This window comes from Aspergillus melleus (genome assembly GCF_016097325.1).
Source record: "Aspergillus melleus strain CBS 546.65 chromosome Unknown contig6, whole genome shotgun sequence".
Lineage (NCBI taxonomy): Eukaryota > Fungi > Ascomycota > Eurotiomycetes > Eurotiales > Aspergillaceae > Aspergillus > Aspergillus melleus.
The window spans coordinates 2,559,958-2,581,146 of NW_025763375.1; the positions used below are offsets into that span (position 1 = coordinate 2,559,958).

At 52.9% G+C, this 21,189-nt stretch overlaps 8 protein-coding genes across 8 annotated transcripts; 5 read left to right on the forward strand and 3 right to left on the reverse strand.

The window, feature by feature from the left end:
* Positions 1 to 1,228: 1,228 nt before the first annotated feature.
* Positions 1,229 to 8,102, reverse strand: pksP (polyketide synthase alb1; the record flags this gene model as incomplete). The annotated part of the gene is made up of 7 exons (XM_046092369.1): positions 1,229 to 1,282; positions 1,357 to 3,051; positions 3,113 to 3,670; positions 3,727 to 3,933; positions 4,005 to 7,418; positions 7,472 to 7,754; positions 7,813 to 8,102. The coding sequence occupies 7 exons, from the start codon at positions 8,100 to 8,102 to the stop codon at positions 1,229 to 1,231; spliced, it is 6,501 nt and encodes a 2,166-aa protein (XP_045948347.1).
* Positions 8,103 to 8,782: 680 nt separating this feature from the next.
* Positions 8,783 to 10,788, forward strand: LDX57_010625 (flavin-containing monooxygenase; the record flags this gene model as incomplete). The annotated part of the gene is made up of 7 exons (XM_046092370.1): positions 8,783 to 8,822; positions 8,919 to 9,047; positions 9,108 to 9,136; positions 9,195 to 9,225; positions 9,287 to 9,581; positions 9,667 to 9,793; positions 9,859 to 10,788. The coding sequence occupies 7 exons, from the start codon at positions 8,783 to 8,785 to the stop codon at positions 10,786 to 10,788; spliced, it is 1,581 nt and encodes a 526-aa protein (XP_045948348.1).
* Positions 10,789 to 11,287: 499 nt separating this feature from the next.
* LDX57_010626 (MDR family MFS transporter) lies at positions 11,288 to 13,056 on the forward strand (the record flags this gene model as incomplete). The annotated part of the gene is made up of 3 exons (XM_046092371.1): positions 11,288 to 11,446; positions 11,505 to 11,938; positions 11,997 to 13,056. 3 exons carry the CDS (start codon positions 11,288 to 11,290, stop codon positions 13,054 to 13,056), a joined length of 1,653 nt encoding a protein of 550 aa, XP_045948349.1.
* A 717-nt stretch (positions 13,057 to 13,773) lies between these two features.
* LDX57_010627 (uncharacterized protein) lies at positions 13,774 to 14,899 on the forward strand. The gene is made up of 2 exons (XM_046092372.1): positions 13,774 to 14,539; positions 14,607 to 14,899. The coding sequence occupies exons 1-2, from the start codon at positions 13,824 to 13,826 to the stop codon at positions 14,806 to 14,808; spliced, it is 918 nt and encodes a 305-aa protein (XP_045948350.1). The 5' UTR covers positions 13,774 to 13,823; the 3' UTR covers positions 14,809 to 14,899.
* Positions 14,900 to 15,007: 108 nt separating this feature from the next.
* Positions 15,008 to 15,982, reverse strand: LDX57_010628 (SDR family oxidoreductase; the record flags this gene model as incomplete). The annotated part of the gene is made up of 2 exons (XM_046092373.1): positions 15,008 to 15,732; positions 15,791 to 15,982. The coding sequence occupies 2 exons, from the start codon at positions 15,980 to 15,982 to the stop codon at positions 15,139 to 15,141; spliced, it is 786 nt and encodes a 261-aa protein (XP_045948351.1). The 3' UTR covers positions 15,008 to 15,138.
* Positions 15,983 to 16,402: 420 nt separating this feature from the next.
* On the reverse strand, positions 16,403 to 17,513 carry LDX57_010629 (fasciclin domain-containing protein; the record flags this gene model as incomplete). The annotated part of the gene is made up of 2 exons (XM_046092374.1): positions 16,403 to 16,714; positions 16,779 to 17,513. 2 exons carry the CDS (start codon positions 17,511 to 17,513, stop codon positions 16,403 to 16,405), a joined length of 1,047 nt encoding a protein of 348 aa, XP_045948352.1.
* A 551-nt stretch (positions 17,514 to 18,064) lies between these two features.
* MLAC1 (Laccase 1) lies at positions 18,065 to 18,307 on the forward strand (the record flags this gene model as incomplete). The annotated part of the gene is made up of 1 exon (XM_046092375.1): positions 18,065 to 18,307. The coding sequence occupies one exon, from the start codon at positions 18,065 to 18,067 to the stop codon at positions 18,305 to 18,307; it is 243 nt and encodes an 80-aa protein (XP_045948353.1).
* A 410-nt stretch (positions 18,308 to 18,717) lies between these two features.
* GIP1 (Glc7p regulatory subunit) lies at positions 18,718 to 20,254 on the forward strand (the record flags this gene model as incomplete). Its single annotated transcript, XM_046092376.1, has 3 exons — positions 18,718 to 18,896; positions 18,960 to 19,085; positions 19,150 to 20,254. 3 exons carry the CDS (start codon positions 18,718 to 18,720, stop codon positions 20,252 to 20,254), a joined length of 1,410 nt encoding a protein of 469 aa, XP_045948354.1.
* Positions 20,255 to 21,189: the final 935 nt, after the last annotated feature.

Genomic DNA, 21,189 nt, shown 5'->3' on the forward strand with positions numbered 1-21,189 from the left:
CTGCTGATGGGAGAATTCCTGGGCTCTCTAGCAGCCGGTGCGGGGATATCGATGATGGTGGCGTAAACCAGAGAAGATCAGATCACCAGCCAATTTACTTCACAATAGGATGGCCCAGGCGCATGGCCCCCAAGGAGGCCAACCGTATCCGCGAATGTAACACTAGAGGCCTGTAGCAAAGAAGGCAAACCAGGATAAGCCTCCGCCGAGCGGGCCCGTGGCCGATCAACTGCGCGAATATCGATAGTGGATGGAGCTTCCTGAGACCTAGGACTGTAATTGGAGCAAACAGCTCCGTTGAATGCTCAGATTGTATGGCGCAATGACGTGGCGAAATGAGGGTAGATAAGAGATCAATAACAGAGCATATAAGGACTAGCTCCGACGCAGCTACTGGCTGACGGCGTTTTTGTAGCAACGCGTGGCGGCTTTTCTCTTGTTTCCCCCTCGTCCTTGCCGTAACCGGGCAAAGCAACGAGTTAGTATGCCTGCTAACAGCTGAGTCCAGGCCCATGAAGGCTGCAGAGGGTGGGCTGGGCCACATAAGAATCCTGCAGGAGCATACTCTCTGGCCAACCCCGGAAGGTGAGGGGATATCCGCATTGGATTGGCCCTCCCTGATCTTTTGAGCGCATGATACTCTTTTTCTGCACATGGCTAGCCATGTGCCATCCTGACGATTGGCATTTGGTCCAGGTACGGTGGACTGACCAAGTATGTATACTCTCTGGCCAGCAAGTTGCGAATTCCTCGAGCTGTAAATGTGGAAGAGCTATGTCTAGTATGTTTTAAACTCCACCGTAATTTCAATACAAACCGATGGCACTCAGGCTATTGCCAATGGCTGCATAGTACAATCGGAGAATTCGGATTCTGCAGGCGCGAGAGTATACGTGGACAAAATTCATGGGCGTTTAGAAAGGTCACATTGCCATGTCCTGTGGCCATGCCCATGCCCACGCATAAAATATCCTGATTTCTTCAGTTAACCAAACAATCCAATTGGCTTGGCTTATGTGAAGCATTCGAACTATTTCCACTACGGCAAAAAATTCAAATAACCAGATTTCGAAAACAATGGGTGAAGAAGATTGAACAGTTAGATATAGCCAAAAATCAACTATCCGCCGACATTACTAGGTATAGAGGTCATATATTCTCTGGGAACATGTATTCTCTCGATATTTCCCAGCCAGTTCGATTGAATATTTCCCATGAACATTCTCAATCACGCCAGAGCCTGGGTGATAAACCCCCCTAACTTAGCCCCGTGTTCTCGTCTCTACAACGTTAACTGGTCAGTGACAATGATTCTAACAGGTGACCATGGTGGATACAAGAAAGATGTCAACTTACCATCATCGAGAAATGATTCAACCCCTCCGTTCGATCTAAGATGATTGTGCCACCGGGAAACAAAGCCTCCCATCCGCAGGCCGAAAAGTCGGTGCGAGCCTCCGTCAAGAACTTCATGCCTTCGGTATCGTCCGGATGCGGAGGCATTTTGGGCACATTCTTCCCGTCCATAACACTCTCAGATGCCCATATGATCGACGTGCGTGGAGTCTTCCCGACTGGTAGAGGCGTGGCGAAGTACTCGTGCAGCGTGTCGATGGTGGCGTTGAAATGGGGGACTAGCCATGCTGGAGGTTTGGCGGCTGCAGACCCTGTGGTGGTGGTCGGCTGACCAAACAGTTGCAGCTTGTTGCAGTAGTCGTAGAAATGCTGGGGAAGCTTGTCAAGACCTTTGGGCACGGGTGAATCAATCAGCAGGAGATTGTGCACCGCTTCCCCGGCGTTGATTAGCTTCTGCGCGGCGCGATAGGCGAGGATGCCCCCGGCAGACCAGCCACCGAGGTGGTACGGCCCGTTGGGTTGGCGGCGGCGGACCTCAGTGATGTAGCTGTCGATAAGGGCGTCCAAGGTGCACTTGAACAGCTCCGGGATCTTATAGTAAGGAGAGTTGAGGCCGATTACCGCCACATTCGACCCCAGCCGTGGGATTCCAGAGTAGGACGTTGCCGAACCAGCGCCGTCGGGGAAAAGAAACAGGATCTTTTCGGCGAACTTGGGAATTCCCTGCAAGAGCACGGAGGTCGCGGCCGGCACGGCAGCATGCTCCTCCTTCAGGTCAGCGGCATCCTGCTCGGAGTCTGAGCCCTGAGAGGTTGCCGAGGAACGATTTCCAGAAGAGATATCTTGATCTGACCGGTCGAGTTGTTCTGATGGAGTCCGGCAGGTGTATTCAGATTCTGAGGCTTCCGGCTTGAACAATGTCTTCAACTCTTGTACCGTCGGATAGTCGATAAAGACGGAGTCTACGTCGATGTCTAGATCCAGTTCCTCACGGAAGCGGCTGACGATGACAAGGGACAGGAGCGAGTCAATGCCAATGTCGGCAAATACGCAGTCATCCGTCAACTCTGAGACCGCCATACCGCTTTCTTCAGAGATGATACCAAGGGCGGCATCAAAGACTGCGCCGACGTACAAGCTGGCACCCTCGACGGGCTCCGTGGCGGAGAACCCAGGTGCTTGCCCCAGGATCTCGGGCACTGCATCCTTGACGGGACGAGGCTGCTCCAATATGCTGTCTGAAGGGACTGAATCTTCCGCCCCGCTGTATTGCTTGAGGAAGCCGTTCAGTTCCTTCACGGACATGTACCTGGTGAAGATATCATCAAACTCCATGTCCAGATTGAGTTCCTCACGGAACCGGCTGGTGATGACCAAGGAGAGAAGGGAATCGATCCCAATGTCAGCGAAAACGGAGTCGTCTGTCAGATCACTCAGGGAGAGACCGCTTTCTTCTGAGATGATCTTCAGAGCCGGTTCGGCAAGTGAAGGCTTTGACCGGGTGGCAGGGGCTGGGCCATTGACTCCTCTGGTCTTGGTGCTGACAGCAGGAACCGAGGGCATGGAAGGCTTGGATACTGTTACTGCGGACCGTGCTGGTTCTGCGTTTCCCTTCTGTTGCGGCTGACCCCGAGATGGTTTGACCCCGTCGACGGTCAGGAAGAACCGGAGGACCCTTCGTGGAACACCTTGGAACTATGTCGATATTAGAGATGGCATCTTCGGCATGTTCAGCCATGTTTATAATAAGACTTACCACAATTCCTTTGTAGCTGGCGACAACTCTCCAGTTTTCATCAAACACTGTCACGTCCCCTTGATATTTTCTTGAATCCCTCTCGGACATTTGACAGAAGGTCGAATAGGTCTGGTCCTTACTGAGAGGCTCATAGACCTGCAAAGACTCCCATCCATGATTGACGAAGACCTCCACATCTAGATCATTACTGTCGTTGCAGTTCATGACAAACCCACCAGCTTGGGTGAGGCCATCCAGGTAAGCTGGGTGGGTGTGGAACGTGCCCTCGGTTTCAACGCCCTTGAAACTCACCCGACTGGCGCACTCATAGGTGTTGCTATCCATGACAACCTCATCAAGAGGCCGATAATCCTTGTGGAACTGCGCGAGTGGACTGATCATCTTGTACACCATGGCTCGGTTGAACCGTTGTGTCGGGCCATTCTCCAGATCCTTGCGCATACTCGCCATCCGTGCCTTTTTCTCGTGAGCCGTTTGTTCCAGCTGCTCTAATCGAGATCTATCAGTGAAGTGGATCTCGCAGTTGGCATGCTCCACAGTTGGCTGGCCTTTCTTCTGCATAAGCTGTTAGAATGGAGGTTCTCCTTGACTAGTACTTCGGATGATCTTACGTCAAAAGAACAGAACCGCCCCTTCGCTTTCTTAGCTGCCCAGTCCACCGTCACAAATGTGCGCAGTGGTTGGGGGCCCTCCGGCTTTGCAATCAGGGCTTTCATCACGGTCATGTTCGAAACATCAACCAGGCTTTCTTCCATCTCAGGGTGATAGCGCTGGAGCAGATATTTGCCAACGGTAAGCGCGATATCGGCGTACACAGACTGCGACCAGTTAGATTTGTAATTATAGTTGCAGGAGAACAACCCAAAGAAGGTTTAAAGAAATGGCCTACCGGTGTACATAGAGGAACCCCATCTACCTCATGGCCTTGTACCAGAGGATTGAAATCAGCCCGTGCCATATCTGACTCCACAGTGATGGCATCGATGCTCTCCTCCACCACATTGTGAATTGTCGTAGACGCGAGGGGTCCAACCGATGGGGTGACGAGAGGCGGGTCACCCTTGCGCAAGGACCAGTCATGCGTATATTGCATCCAGTAATCCTTGAGGTTCCATTTGTATGCCGGCAGCTCCAAGACTTTGTGAGCCGCCGCAAAGTCCCGGTGATACTCGTGCCAGCGAATATCAATGCCAGCACGATACAGAGACGAGAGCATGTCGGTCAACGATTTCCAATCATCTCTGTTGCGCTGGAGGGTTGCTACGGCGGCCACCGCAGGTCCGAGGGTCGCTTTCACCATTCCGGTAACGATGGAATGTGGTCCGATCTCGAGCACGAAGGACCCGTCCTTGACTGTTCCATTTTCCTTTGCGGACTGAAGGGCATCCGCAAACTTGACAGTCTCACGACAGTGGCGTCTCAGGTACTCGGGTCCAATAATGCCGACATCCTCAATCACGTTGGTCAGGAGTGGGGATATGACTGGGATCGCGGGTTGCTGGAACGTTGCTCCGCCTGCGACGTCTTCCAAATCGCCTAGGATAGGGTCGACCTGAGAAGAGTGGTAGGCGAAAGGCACGGAAAGGATTTTGGATTTTAAGCCTTTGTCGCTCAATATCTGTTGCAGCTCTTCGACCTGCTCGTTCGGTCCTGCAAGAACGGTCTCCTCTGGAGCATTGACGCATGCAATCTCATGAGTTGCTCCAGCAAGAGCAGACTGAACCTCCGACATGCCGGCCTTGACAACCAGCATACTATGTGTGCCAAGTGTGCATCGCTTTTGCAGTAATTCCGCGCGTTTGCCCACCAAGAAAATCGTATCTGCGTCGGAGAGGACCTTGGCAACGTTCAGGGCGGCGTACTCCCCAAGGCTGTGGCCGACAACGGCATCGGGCGTGACATTCCATGAGATCAACAGCCTGGACAATGCAATTTGCATGCAGACGGTGGCTAACTGCACCGCTACAGGGGAGAACTCCTGAATGTCCCTCCCCGAATCATCTACGATGATCTCCTTGAAACTTGCGAAGCCCAAGGCCTTACTCAGCTCATCAAAGCGGGATATATCATCCTGAAACTGGCGGAAGCTTCGATAGAGCGTTCGGGCCATCCCAACATACTGCGCCCCCTGGCCTGTAAAGGCAAAGACCATTTTCGGAGGCGACTTCGGTCTCGTCGCGCCATCGCCGCGGGCGATTGCTGCTTCCAGATGACGCTTGATTTCCTCTGTTGTTGACCCAGCAAGCATAACTCGATGGAGATGGTGCATGCGTCTAGCGGTCGTAGTATACGACAGCTGGGGCAGGAATAGTGGCTTATCCTGCTGCCCTTCAATGTACGCCATCAGCGACTTCAGGTTCGCCGCCATGGAAGCTGCGGACCTGGCGGAAACGGCAACCAGATGGGTTGTCCGGGGATCAGTCCCCTCTATTTCAACCTCTTCAGGCTTGTCTTCAAGCAGTACCGCCGAGTTGCCTCCCGCAGCGCTGAAGTTGTTCACGAAGGCCCTGCGCGGCTCGTTACCAGCGCGTCCCCACGGAATCGGCTGCCTTGCAATGTGCACGTTTCTCGACTCCATGTCTGACGGGAACTTGGAATTAATCTTCGTTTTGATGCCGCAGTGGGGAGGTATGATATTATTTCGCATCATGAGCAGAACCTTGGTGAGGGCGCTCACGCCAGAGGCCGCCTCGCCATGTCCGATATTGGCTTTCACCGAGCCGAGGTGAAGGGCCTGGTCGGGTTGCCGCTGGTGACGAGTATTCGTGGGAGCGAAGGTATCCAGGACGGACGACATCTCTCTCGCATCACCCGCTTGGGTACCGGTTCCATGCATCTCCACATAGCTGACGCTGTAAGGGTCAACTCCAGAGCTATTCAAGATCTTTTGAAAGATGTCTCTCTGGGCTCCGACATGGGGACGCGTAATTGATTCTGCCTCCGCGGAATGATTCGTGTACGTTCCGAGAATCAGGCCATGGATTGGGTCCTTGTCAGCCACTGCGTCTTCGAGCCGCTTCAGGATGACGGTGCCAACTCCTTCGCCTCGACAATATCCGTCGGCACCATCATCAAAGGTCTTGCAGTTGCCCGTCCGGGACAAAAAGTGTCCTCTATCCAATCCGGCCGTAAAATCCGGGTTGGTCAAAACGTTGGTTCCACCGGCAATTGCAGTATCTATATCGCCTCGCCACAAGGCGTTGCAGGCCACATGGAGAGATGCCAAGCTCGACGAACAGGCCGTGTCCACGCTGTAACTTGGACCGCTAAACTTGAAGAAGTAATTGAGACGGCCCGGGATGAATGCACGATTCCCACCCGGGATGAAGTAGGTGTCGATGTTCTGCGCGCTATTGGTCTCCATCCAATCGTTACTGGTCACGCCGTAGAAGACACCCACGCGATCCTTGCGAGTCGACGGCGTTGCGTCGGGGACAATGCCAGCTTGCTCAATGGCTTCATAAGCCGTCATCAAGGCAATCCTTTGCGCTGGGTCCACCTGTGGTGCTTCGCGGGGAGACATGTTGAAGAATGGGGCATCGAATGCGGCAGGGGAGTCCAGCCAGCAGCCGTACGGCGTCGCACTTGTGTTCTTCTTCTTTCCGGTCAGATCCACATGCGTCTGTGCGCTCCAGTGAAGGTCGGGGACGACTTTATGCACGTCCAGTCCTTGGAAGATCAAATCCCAGAATTCTTCGTTGTTCTCGGCGCTGGGGTATCGTCCCGACATGCCAATGATGGCGATCTTTGAGCCACCCGTCGAACCAATGGGCTTAGTATGATCAGCCTCGATGTGAGTCGTCCGAGGAACTCTCTCCGGAATAGCCCCATTGGACAATCCCGCTGTGGAGTTGAGAGCAACCCCCAGAGCTGTGTCGGCATTTGTGCCAACTGGGCTGATCGTGAACTGGGATGCACCACTTGAAGAGAGGACGGAGGCTACCCCCTGTGTGAGCTGGTGCCATTGGACAGGCTCCAAGAGAATTTGAACCAGTGCTGCCTCCAAGCGACGTCGAAGGTTATCCCCTTCGATCAGTTGGCCGGTGGTGCTCGAAACGACTGGTAGAACCGCACTATAACGGCCCCAGACACCTTCAGGCGTTGTCAACAAGATGGCCTTAATGTCTTCCTTCGTGAACAGATGTGGGGCATGATATGGAGCAAAAACGGGGATTGTGCGTGGATGAGCAGTCGTGAAGTTCTCCAAGTCACGGAGAAGACCCAGTATGCGAGGCGGTCCGCTGATTGTCAGCCAATTCTCGGCGTAGGCGCTGACATAGGGCTGGGAAGTGATGGGAAGGCGCTTTCTCTAAGTGTTAGCCAAACCCAACAGTCCGGAAATAATGTGCAACCTACGTGCGAATGGGAGAATTCCTGCAGCCGGTCCGAGACCTCCTGCTGCGAAAGGCCAACCAGCACTATGGACCAATTTTCCTCGGACTGATCGACAGCCTTGGCGGCGTTCAACGCGCAAAGTCCAGTGCGAAGTGCCACGACAACGGTCTGGACAGCAACTGGAAGAAGCTCCGAAACGGTGTTGCAGCAACTGACTGCGGCCGCAGCCAGGGCGCCTGTGCATAGGCCGGACACGCATGTCTCCTTTGGGAAAGGATAGGCACGTCCGAATCCGTCATGCTCACTAGCCATGGTCAGACAATGAATTGGAGAACTGCAGAGGGCGATTCAGTGGCACAAACCTGATAAATTGGGCTAATTGGTAGATACAAGTCAAGGTCGTCTCAATGGGCTGATGGAGCCTTTCCTGTCGATTCCTCCACGCTAGAAGCTCTGCGATGCTCGAGAAGCGAGGGTAGGTGTCTCTGTCCCGAGCGGGGAGCTGTGCAATTTCGGATCGAAGCGCGTGGTACGCTTGCTCAAAGAAGGCCTCTAACAGTGGCGAGGTCTTACAGTGAAGGAGTGGCGGAAGTTTAGTGGAAACCTCAAACGTCTGGTCCCCGAAGAGATAGACGTGTAGTTGATCCACCATGTTGGATCCAATTCTCTGCCCACGGACCAGATGTAAAGATTGATGAGATAGAAGCTCCACAGAGTAAGAACACAGAGGCTTCTAATAATGCAATCACCTCTTCAATGGCCATTGTCTCAGTGCAGCATTCGTGACCCTGATGTATTCGCAGCCAGTAGGACGCCATCGCGAAATCCCTGTATCAGCTACTCTCAGCCCTGATCGGTCCTCGGAAACCCGAAAGTGAAGTAATACGGGTTTCTCTGGAGTCCGTTCAGAGTATCCCGAGTCCCAAAGTAGAAACAATATCCTATAGCCCCCCATGTCCGAGGCGAGCGAGATTCCCGATCCCCGAGAACCCTTGAAAGGCCGGCGGGCCCAATTTGTCATGTTTCGGGCCCGAACGTCGTCAGAGTCCGAGAATCACATTCCTTTCTGACCGCGTCAACTGGTGACTTTTAGAGAATCGTATACAATAATTCAAGAGAAGCGAGATTACAAATCCGGGCCCATGATGCCGTAGCTCCATGATTACACGCTGAGGAGAGGAGGCCCCGTTTTCACTAAAGGTAGTGGACACGGCCCTTTTTCCCGCGAGCATTCCCCACGACAAAAGAGAAGCGGCTTGTTCATGACTATTTACACCAAACCTTTCTTACTAGACAGTTTGTCATCAGTATACGGCTTTACGATCTTTGAGGATGTCCGAGAAAAGCCCATCTGTTGCCGTTCTAGGGTTAGGTACGACTATCGCTTTGATTGATCCCATGAGCACTTAGTGTCTCGCCATGTTGTGTTTCCAATATGAATGATGTGGCTGACTTTTGAATGATACAGGGGCCCTTGGCCTGGTGGCCATGAAGAACATGCTTGAGGAGGGGTTTAATGTCACCGGCTTTGACAGAAACCCATACGTTGGCGGCCTCTGGCACTACAACGAGGGCTCTACCATCTCAGTACTCCAAAGTCGGTCATGTACCAAAGATGTTGGATGTATCCGGTCAGGCTAACACATGACTCTACTAGGTACTGTCTCCAATGGATCAAAGCACAGGGTACATTCCAATGAGTTCTTTTCCGAATCGCATCGGGACTAACGTTGGTCGATTGCAGGGCTGTTTCACAGACTTTCCATTTCCAGACGGTATGAACTTGCGTAAATCTTCCATTGGGCAACACAAGGAACTGATCGGTAGTTCGTCCAGAAACTCCTGATTTCCCTCACGCAACAGATATGGCCAAGTACTTGGTTGCGTACGCCGAGCATTTTGGACTTATGCCACATGCACGCCTTAGCACCAATATCCACCGTGCAGAGTTCTCGGAAAAGACCAACAAATGGGAGGTGGAAATCTCACCAGTCGCTGGTGGACCCCGCGTAGTCGAAAAGTTCGATAAAGTGATCTATGCCATGGGACCAGACCAAGTTCCCAATATCCCTAAGGTCCCAGGAATCGCGAAATTTAAAGGGAACATTACCCACTCGATTGGATTCAAAGAGTACGGTTTGTCCTGACCCTTATTCTCCGCAAGTTCCTTGTGGTCGATTTTCTGGAAGCTAAAGGCGTTCTGCTCAATCGTACAGACCACAGGATTGGACTGGAAAGAGAGTCTTGGTAGTTGGATTTGGGAATACAGCAGCGGACATTGCGGGAGTCCTGGTGGGCGTTGCCAAGCACGTCTACCTATCGCACCGCGGCGGCGCCATTGTGGTACGTCTTGAGAACCGGTTTGAATGACAACGAAGTAGCTTGCAGGGAACTAACACTCTGAACAGCTCCCTCGATGGGTGGACGGGAAGCCGGTTGACCATGTCCGGACGTACCGAAAAGGGTTTCTGTTAGGCTTGCTCTCACGGTACGCCCCGGGTCTCTGGAAGACGACCGTGGACAGAGTCATTCTAGGGCTACGCAACCGGCTCTACGACTTGAAGCCTGAATGGCGGCTTGACCCGGCACCATCATTCAATCAGCAGCGGCCAATAGTTAGCGACAACCTGGTGAATAATCTTTCGAATGGACGCATTACTTCTGTGTATCCAATTGAGGAAGTCCTTGACGATACGACCGTCGAATTTAGTGACGGCACCAAGGTAGAAGTCGATGCCATCATCTGGTGTACTGGATATACCATCGATTACTCCATGCTTGGCAAAGCCAACCCTACCCTCTACCATGAACCGGAGGGAATCCCAGTTGCCAATGGTCGAAAGATGCCCCGTCTCTACCAAAATGTCATTTCCCTTGAGCATCCCGAGTCCCTCGCCTTCATGGGCAACCTGTCATTCATGAATCCGGCCTTCCTGATGTTTGACATTGCTAGCATGGCTCTCGCCCAGGTATGGAAAGGAAGGTCACCTCTACCCTCGAAGGCGGAAATGAGGCGCTCAGTAGACGAGCAGCACAAATGGATTGCAAGACTTGCCAGCAATGGCCCGGTGACGCCTGGCCTGGTCAGCGGAGTTGACTGGCTGGAGTGGGTCGACCAGGCGGCCGGTTTGGGGCTGCAAGAAAACCTCGGCTACGGCATGAAGGGCTGGTATTTCTGGCTTACCGATCATGAGCTCTGCAACATGGTTATGGATGGTCTGCTGCTGCCGTTTCATTATCGACTGTTCGACGCCGGCAAACGGAAGCCATGGAAGGAGGCTCGCGAATCGATCATCAAGGTCAATCGGCAGCTGAGGGAGAAAAATTGGTACCCGTAGTACCCTCCCTTGCGTTGGCAGATGGTTGGCATGGGGCTGGAGGTTTATTTCTTGCTTGTTCTGTAGCTAAAACGCCAATGGATCTTTAGTTGTATGTTTACTTGTAACATATTATTGATATTTGCACTCCCCCAGACTCGTGGTGGCTAATTGACGTTGAGCGACTATGTAAGATTAGTAGTACCAAAATATGTTCAAAAACCCTATATGGGCCCCGGTCTTGATCTTTACCTTCCCAAGAAATATTTCTCCCTTTGCTAACTAGTCATAAATGGGATGAAAAACTGCCCGGCTGTTCAACTTCGGCAGAACCTATAATAGGGATGGCATCACCAGTGCTTTCGGTCCCGAAATCAATCCTCGGCCCCGAGGACGCGATATACCCTCGGGCCCGAAGATGGCCCCACCTTAGTATATCATCATCATTCAATCCATACCTTTACACCAGCTTCTCTTCACACAAACATCCTTATCATCTTTGTGCTTCTTTCTCGTCAAGATGACCGCGAGCACCGACACACCACCAGCTTCGGAAACAAATCCATCGACGAAGGCCCCCGATGGCGAGACCACCCAAAATGAGAATAACCACGCTTCAGGATCTCGTCTGGCGCTGATTATGACGGCGATTCTCTTGGCCATGTTCCTTGTTGCTCTGGTACCTAGCCCCAATTCATTGCGATATAATGCTCTTCTGACAAAACACCTTTACTTAGGACCGTACAATTATTGCAACCGCTGTTCCGCGCATCGCAAATCAATTCCACGCCTTGAACGACATTGGCTGGTACGCGGGCGCCTACCTGATCACCAGCGCTGCCACTCAACTGCTGTGGGGGCGCATCTATACTTTCTACAACACCAAGCTCGTTTTCATTATTGCCGTCGTTATCTTCGAGGTTGGCTCCGCGCTTTGTGGTGGAGCTCCCAACTCGAACGCGTTCATTGTCGGCCGCGCAATCGCAGGAAGTGGTTCGGCGGGCATTTTCTCGGGTGCGACTGTCATCATCACCCAGATCATTCCTCTTGCAAAACGGCCCATGTATATCGGCTTTATGGGCTCAACCTTTGGCGTTGCCTCAATCGCTGGGCCCCTCGTGGGAGGTGCTTTCACGGATAGAGTGACCTGGAGATGGTGTTTCTATATCAAGTATGTATTTCTAGTCCCCACAGCGTCTTTTGTCCATATAGCTAATCTTATTATTTAGTCTTCCCATTGGCGGGTTTACCCTCGCGATTCTCGCCTTGTTCCTCCGTGTTCCCAAAGTCACAAACTCTGATCCATTGTCTCGTCAGTTGATCCGTCTCGATCCTTTGGGCACCCTTGTGTTCTTGCCGGGAATCATCTGTTTCCTCCTCGCTCTCCAATGGGGCGGGAACGACTATCCGTGGTCAAGCGGCCGGATCATCGCGCTGTTCGTGGTGGCTGGCGTTCTCATTATTGCGTTCGCGATCATCCAGGTCTGGCGGCAGGAAGATGCGACTATTCCACCGCGCATCATCCGCCAACGCAGCGTTTTCTTTGGCGCCATTTTTGCACTCTGCATCGGAGGAGGCATGATTTCCATGCTCTACACGCTGGCATTATGGTTTCAGGCCACCAAGGGAACCTCGGCGGTCCAGGCTGGCATTGACACAATCCCCGTCGTGCTGTCCCTGGTGATCGGGTCCATTTTATCGGGTGCCATGATTTCCCGGTTGGGATACTACGTTCCCTTCATGTATCTCTCGAACGTGCTGACATCTGTTGGGTCCGGCTTAATCACCACCTTTACATCATCCACGGGTCATTCCGCGTGGATCGGGTACCAGGTCCTGTATGGCCTGGGACTCGGTGTCGGCATGCAACAGCCCAGCATGGCCGCGCAGACAGTGCTACAGTGGAAAGACGTCTCCATCGGCGTGTCCATCATGTTCTTCATGCAATCGCTAGGTGGCTCGATCTTCAACTGCATTAGCCAGGCCCTGTTTACCAACTACATCCGGGCGCACCTCGCCGCGATCCCTGGTCTGGATGCGGAGAAGGTTCTGGCCACGGGTGCTGCAGAGCTGTCCAAAGTTATTCCTGCAGACAGGTTACCCCAGGTGGTATATATTTATAATGAGGGCCTACGGAGGGCGTTCATCGTCGTGCTCGCCGTGTCCTGTCTAACCATTTTGCCCGCGCTTGGTATGGAGTGGCGATCGGTTAAGCAAAAGCGGGAACAGATGAAGCAAGAGCATCAGCCCGATACTAAGGATGAGCCCAGTACTAAAGATGAAGTCTGAATGAATGCTATCCCATTTGAAGGGGCATTTTGGTTATTAAAGGAATGAGCGGTGGGGGAACTAATGGAGGAACGGCGGTTTATTTTGGAAAGAAATAACTCGTCTGGATCATAAAAAAACGAAGAAAGGGATCGGCCGGATGAATACCAGCATTGTACCATTTTTAGCATATGACTCTACTTGATTCCCTAATACTGTTTGACTTTCTATAGGTTATAATGTAATAAACGTTTTTAATTGATGTCTGCCAATGTAGAGTACAACTTGACATAGCTACAGCCCATGGGTTTCTAGATGCCTGAGTTGCAGCGGTATTCTTTTGCACAGATTTAGTCTAGGGACAAGTTTCTACTTCGTCCGGTCGGTCCTCCAAGTGCATACTATCCCTGGCCACCGATCTCCGAAATTCACAAATTGCCAAGAGCAAGCCACAGCCCTTATCTAAATTACTGAACATTGAGAATCAATCCTGATCTCTATGATGGTTATATGTTTCCTACCGTATAAATAACAAGATTTCAATAGTTGCAATTAGCGCGCGCTTTAGGTCGGTGGCCAGAGACAGTGATAAGCTAGAGCTTCAGCCCCGACCCGGAGCTGGATTCGGAACTTCGGGAGCAATCAGTGGCTTCGGGCCCGAGAGAATATCACAGTCGCAGCGCCACCCGGAAGATCTGAAAAATACATATTGCTATTGAAAGCTGCATGGGAGTAAAGCATTGTAGCATGCCAACTGCGGTCTTTCTGCTTCCTGTCAATTGCTGGTAATGCTTGCACCGCGCACAATTCACGTCTCTCGCATTGCCGCTACTCGCCGGTTTGTAACAGCCCGCTCCTCCAGATCGTTAAGTCCGCTCGGCCTACAACTACGCCCCCTTTGCCGCCAGCTCTCCATGTCCAGCCCCCTGGAGCGACAGCAACTGTGGGCGAACGCCCCGTTCGCTCTCATCACAGACACCGGCATAGATGCCCGCCCCGAAGTACCCCGAGACCATTACGCCTACGAGCTGGCTCGCATGATGGCGCACATCCACAATCTACTCCTCCGCGCCCTCAACGCCTCGTATAACCAGTGTCTGTCGGTCTGTCCGGACACCCCGGAGACGCGAGACTTCCTTGTCTTCAACCAGTGCCTGTACTCCATGCTGAAAAGCCACCATGACCAGGAAGAAGAGTCCCTGTTCCCGGCGTTCGGCCAAGTCACCGGCAACCCCGACGTGATGGCCGTCAACGTGCAGGAGCACAAGCGCTTCGAGACGGAACTGCAGAATTTCAGGGATTATGTTTTCGACACGGACCCGAAGGCCTACAGTGGGACGCAGCTGAAATCGCTCCTCGAGTGTCTCGGCCCGTTGGTCCAGGAGCACCTGCACCATGAGATCGGGACGCTGTTGGACCTTCATGTTGTAGACAGCAAGGCCCTCAAGGGAGTGTTCGGCTTGTCTAAAAAGGGTTCATCGGGCGAACCCCACGACATTTTCAAGTAAGTAGCGGTTGGATAGCTGTCATTGTGGAGAAGTCATTTGCTGATTGATTGCACTTTTGTCTAGGGACATCCCCTTCACCCTTACATGTGAAGACATTACGCTGCAGCTGGACGGCAAAGTGACGCCCCCCTTTCTCGGAAACCTTGCGCGGCAGTTGATCAAATGGACTGTGGGCTGGCGATACCCTGGTGTGTGGCGATTTGCGCCAAGCGATTTCTTGGGAAATCCGCGTCCTCTGTTATATCCAAACCCGTCGAATTCGTGATATATTGAGGGTAAAACTCAAGTAATAGGGATGGGATTATATGACACATTAGGTAGACGATGAATTCAACAAAAAAACTATTTTCATCGGCTTGTTGTCTCATCTTCATAATATCATTCTCCTACCACGCCCCAAATGCAAATCAATAAGCGCTGGGATGATTCCCCAAATATCCGCCGTCAGCCAACATCACAGAGCCGTTGCAGTACGCCCCCGCTTTGGAAGCCAGATAGAGGATCGTTCCTCCAATCTCCTGGGTGTCACCAAATCGCTCCTCAGGTGCCATGGAAGCAGGCAGTTTCCCCCCAGTGCTCTTGTAGAAGCCTTCCGTCATCTCTGTATGGAAATCTGCACGTTCCAGTTAGCCTTCCACGGATAGATTAAGGATACACGATTCCCCTGAAGAAGTTGCTCACATCCGGGCGCAATGACGTTCGCTCTGATCTTCCACGGAATCAGATACGTCGACAGGTTCTTGGTCATCTGCGTCGTCCCTGCCTTGCTGGCCCCGTAGATAAATGCCGAATTGTCTCGCCCGAAACCGCCGACACTGCTGAGCATCACAACCTGGCTGCGCACGTAGTCCTTTCTCCCTTTCGCCTTGGCCTGCTCGGCGCGCACCTTGTTCCCTTGGTCCAGCAGCTCCAGGAACGCAAACGACACTTGCAGGGGCGCGATCGTATTCGCCTCTAGGACCTTGGCGTAATCCGCGAACGACTTGTCAAACCAGTACTCCCGCACTGCGGAGACGTCCCACTTTGCATTAGGGCGCGAGGCGTGTGGCCCGAGATTTGGCGTTGCAATGCCCGCGTTATTCACGAGCAGGTTGACGTAGCCGTCCTCGTTGGCAATGTAATCAACCGCGTTTTGGAGGTCGTCCTTGGAGGTGATGTTGCATTGCACGGGGCAGATATTGCCGAATGTCTGGGATGGAGATGAGAGGTGTGTGCATCGGTGAGAGAGGGCAAACAACAGTACTCACAGACTGTTTGGCTGCCTCTTGGAGGACTTCTAGCCGTCGTCCGAGAATGAAGACTTTGGCACCGTTGGCTTCCAGCGCTTTAGCCATCATCAACCCCATTCCGGTGCCACCGCCGGTGATGACCGCGACACAGTCGCTGACGTCGAACAGCTCATTGTTCTGGAGGGGAATCTCGGAGGCTTTGAATGTCATCTTTTCTAAGGAGATACAATCGATGCAATGTTATGGTGTGGACAATACTGGTGGATGAGGACTGTCGCAATGATCACTTGAATATCGTACACTCGATAGAGGGTATATGCTTTGGCGAGGGACACGTCATGCTTTCCGCTCCAATAGACAGACCGACTTACAGACCTGAAGTCGGTCCGACTGCTCGAGGTACCGACAATACTTGATCCGCGCTCTGCTGATCACGAAGCACCCTGACTGTGCTCGGGTTGTCATCTCGGGCCCCGACACCCGACCGAATGTCTCGGGTCTCGGGAATCGTACATCCAACAGCCTGCGACTAGAAACGTAATGATCAAAAAATTTCTCTACGGCATGTATTGCTTGGATAGTCTGTGTAATAGAAACAGCTTGCGCATTCTGTGTAGTCCAAACACGCCACTACGTCCCAGCGACGTCAACGAACTCCTCGAGTCGCCTCACCAACTCCCCAACATTCACCCCCGAACTACTCGTTGCCCAGTGCACCAGCGAACCAAACCAAGACTGTTGTTGCCACTCCATATCATCTCGTGGCGACCTTGGTGGTAGTAGAACCGTATCGAGTTTGTGAACCACGCCATCCATGACGACGAGGTCCGGCTGCGCGATTTTCACTTCGTTGTTAATTAGGGGGAAGGAGGAATGGGAGGAATCACCCGTGTCGATGGAGATGCTGAGATTGTATCCCGGCACCAACGTAGGGAGATTTAGCTGCATTGGTTCGAAACTGTTAGCATGGGGGAGGGGATCAACGAAGAACGCCTGTCGGACTCACTGTCGATCCAATCTGGAGCGGAACCTCTCCCTGCCCACTCTCTTGGAAATAGACATCCGTAAACATCGTGCGGTTGGCCACGACGTGGTACTCGAGCAGAGCTTTCAGATATTGCCGTCCACCAGGACTGAACAGAAAGCGCTTAGTTTTGGACCCCAATTTGTCGAACGCGGCGTTGGATGGAGCGAACAGCGTCTGGCCCACATGGGTGGAGGTGTCGTTGATGGTCACCGCGACGTTCGTCAGGATGAGACCCTCTCGCAGCGTGGAAAAGTCAGGGTCGTCCCGAAGGAGGTCAGAGGTTGATTCTGGAAGCATGAGCACGCGGTCGACATGGTGGACGTAGCCGTTCACTCCAGCCTGCGAGCTGTCCGCGGTAGCATAGTGTGCCCTATAGTTAAATGAGAAGCGGTCGGATAGTCTCTGAAGACTGATGCGCTGGCGATATTTCTGGTAAATGTCCGCGAAAACAAACGACGGCGCCGTGTTCATCCGTGAAAGCGCATCCCGGCTGAAAGTTCCTGGTCCCATGTGGTAGCCGACCAGGTACAGCCAGTAGAATGAGGGGAGATTCCATTCAAACGTCTCGTGTTCGAATGCTTCGTTCGTGGGCACGAAGACGGTAAATTGAGCCTTGGGTGCCTTCAACCCCGCCACGATATGGGCGAAATCCCCCAAAATGTCTGCAAAGGTCGAGGTCCGGTTGTCGTTCCGGATCAAGTCCCAGACAGTCATCGAGGGGGGACTGTGGTCGATGGCAGTGGGCTCCGGTATGCGCAATGGTTGAACTTCCCCATGGAGTAGATTCCTCATGAAGAACTGGATGCCTAGTGCGATGGTCGCAACTACCACCGTCGCCCTCGTCACCCAGCGAACGATTTGTCTGCATCTTTTCCAATTTACCCTCATGCTGCCGTGTTGAAGGGCCCAGCAAGGACGGCGATCTGGCAGACAAATTCACTAAGAACGAGTTCCTGCAAGGAACAGGGCGGAACGCGGAGCTCACCCTTTGTCGTTGACGTAGTCTGGGTAAATAAAACTCGACGATCCTTCGGACTTAAGGACACGAGGCGTCCGTCGTCTTCAGGATCTCTTTATCCCGATCAGCGGCGGGGAGGTCTAACCCTTGCTACCCCGACGGCGAGACGCCCACAGCCCCCGCCACGCTCGGGGAATGAGAACATGCTGGATTTACAATGGCGTTGTCTAATAATCGCCTGTGGAAACATGTTCTTTGAAGAACCGCCCCTCCCGAATCCAACTCGCATGGTTCAATTTCGCTCACCATGAACCTCTCATGTCGCTACCAGGCCGTCTTGCTTCTTGCCCTGGCTGGGTTCGTCTCGGCCGCAGTGGTGAAAGAAGAGTTAACTCTAACATGGGAGCGGGGAGCGCCCAATGGACAGGCCAGGGAGATGATCATGATGAATGGACAATTCCCGGGACCGACATTTAGGTGGGATGAGGATGATGATGTTGAGGTGAGATCCGACGGTCTCGGCTACCATGAGGGCAACTATCGACAGTGATCATCTTTCGTAGGTATTGGTACACAATCAGATGCCGTTCAACACTACAATCCACTGGCATGGGCTTATGTATGCAGCCTTGAGATCCCACCATGAGGTCTGGCCCTGACCATACGCAGGATGCAGGATACGCCGTGGTCCGATGGTGTACCGGGCCTGACGCAAAAGCCTATCGAAGCGAATCAGTCGTTCATCTATCGCTTCAAAGCGTCACCCCCGGGGACTCATTGGTGAGCAGTACTCTTCTCCTGGAGCCCCCTATCGTTCCAGCATATCATGACTAAATAGCTTCGCCGATCCTTTTTAGGTGGCACTCCCACTCTCGCACCACATTGCTAGACGGGTTATATGGCGCATTGTACATAAGGTTCGGGCACTTCCCAATCTTCATGGAGACATCTCGCTGACTAATGAACCGACCCAAACCGACCAACCCAGCTCCCTGGGCACTCATCAGTAACGATCCTCGGGATATTGAAGCAATGCAGAGGGCCGTCGCCAATCCTCAGGTTATTGTGGTCTCCGACTGGACCCAGTTCAAGTCATGGGAATATATGGACGCCCAGGAAGCATCAGGATACGCCATCTTGTAGGCCTGCATGCATGACCTGCCCCCGAACCGACTCGTTATAACTAACCATTTTTCGCTCAGCTGCGTCGACAGCCTCCTCATCAACGGAAAGGGGAGTGTTTACTGCCCCGGTGAGGATTTCTTGGTCAACCATACGAGTACCTATATGAAGTGGGCGATTTACCCAGGCCACGTCAACGACAAAGGGTGAGCTAGCTCCCGCGTTCCGCCCTGTTCCTTTGCAGGAAAATTGTTCTCAGAAACTTGATAGATGTCTGCCATTCGTGATATCGACCGAAAACAAATACCTCGCTGATGGCCGACCGGAGGCGATCCCGATGCATCTTCAACGGGGCTGCGTTCCGGCAACAGGCGACCAAGAGATCATCGAGGTGGATCCCGCGGCGGAATGGGTGAGCCTGAACTTCGTGGACGCGTCGACGTTCAAGACGCCAGTCTTCTCCATCGACGGGCATCAGATGTGGGTGTACGAGGCGGACGGGCACTTCATCGAGCCTCAGCTGGTGGACACCGTCAAGTTCTACGCCGGCGAACGCTACTCGGTGATGGTCAAGTTGGACAAGAAACCACGAGACTACACGATCCGGGTGATGGACACCGGGTTGACTCAGATCATCGGCTCTTACGCCACCCTCAGATATAAGGGTGGTGGTCGCGACGACACTGGAGAGATTCAGGCCGTCATTAATTATGGAGGGTTGAACACCACGGCGGTTGTGACGCTCGACCGAGACCATCTCCCACCATATCCCCCCAGCCCCCCGGCAGCACACTCCGACGCGTTGCACCTATTAAACACACATCGGTGGCACAACGCATGGAAATACACCATGACGGGTGGGGGGATGTACGCGGAAGACCGAAGCGCATACGCTCCGCTGTTATACCATCCAAACTCTGCCGACGCGATGCACGAGAGCCTAGTCATCCGGACTAAGAATGGCAGCTGGGTGGACTTGGTGATTCAGGTCGGATCGCTGCCCGAACAGCCCCAGGAGTTCCCGCACGTCATGCACAAACACACGGGCAAGACGTGGCAAATCGGGGCCGGCGAGGGCATCTGGAATTACACCTCGGTGGACGAGGCGATCCAGGCCGAACCCACCAAGTTCAATCTCATGAACCCCAATTTCAGGGACACGTTCATCACCTCCTTCGACGGGCCGTCCTGGGTCGTACTGCGATATCAAGTGACCAATCCTGGCCCGTGGCTCATGCATTGCCATTTCGAAATTCATCTGGGCGGTGGTATGGCAGTGGCCATCTTGGATGGTGTAGATGCGTGGCCCGAAATCCCGCCAGAATATGCACCCGATCAGAATGGGTTCTACCTTGATGCGGATAAAGGACTATGATCGCCTTTAGAAACAGCATGGGGATCAAAATGGATACCGTGACTTTTGATTCTGACTTGGCTCACGATTTGTAGCTGCCTACTACGCGGACGCGGTATTGCATCGGAGGCAATGTGGGTGGATATTGTTGGAACATTTGCATGCTGCCCCTAGGCCATTCGTGTCGGACCCTTTCCCAGAGCGCAACCCGTCAGAGGCGCTCTATATGTACATACAACATGAAGTGAAGTAGTAGACCATTCAGCAAAGTTGTACGTATTGTATACAGAAAGCATGGGATACTACATGGATAGATTGATAGCCCCACCAAGTGCTAAACTGGACCAGCTTCCCAAGTCTTTGGAAGAGTGATAATGATGCTACAGTGGTATCTCCTATCAAAGCGCTGCCCGCTTCTACCTTGTCGCCGCGAAGACCGGCATTGAAATCCCACGTCAAGCTGGCCATAGGCAGCGAATCTGTCTCGCCTCTCCTGGGGGGCTTCTCTGACAAGCTCCAGGGACGCTATCGGGGATGGTCTCGGGAGTTTGGGTTAGACCCGATTGCGTATCTCGGGAGTTGGATCGGGATTAGGGATCAATCGGTGATCATCAACCCGAGCATGTCCCGAGCCCCGTCCAGGCCCCCGAACACTCGGGCTAAGATCGGCACCGGAGCGGCTTAGAAAGGCCGGGATTCAATCCCCATGGTATGGCCTAGAACTGTGCTGGATTGAGGGCGCTTCGTTCTCAGATGTAGCCAATAGACACAGCTTAAGTAGTAAACTTGAAGCGTATCGTATCTGGCAACGAATGAACGGGTCGGTCCAGTTGGAAATCATTCCTCTGCTGAAAGAAGACGGTGTGCGCGGAGCCCATGTTGTTTGTCCAGAATTCCTCGGTAGTATAAAGCTTTCAAAGCAATTCAAGAAATAATCCTCTGTGGAGAGTTTTCCC

Bases quoted from the DNA above. Each gene is read 5' to 3' on its own strand.
- LDX57_010627 (XM_046092372.1), top strand. From the start codon at position 13,824: ATGCTTGCACCGCGCACAATTCACGTCTCTCGCATTGCCGCTACTCGC. The intron at 14,540-14,606 runs GTAAGTAGCGGT...ACTTTTGTCTAG, and splicing joins GAACCCCACGACATTTTCAA to GGACATCCCCTTCACCCTTA.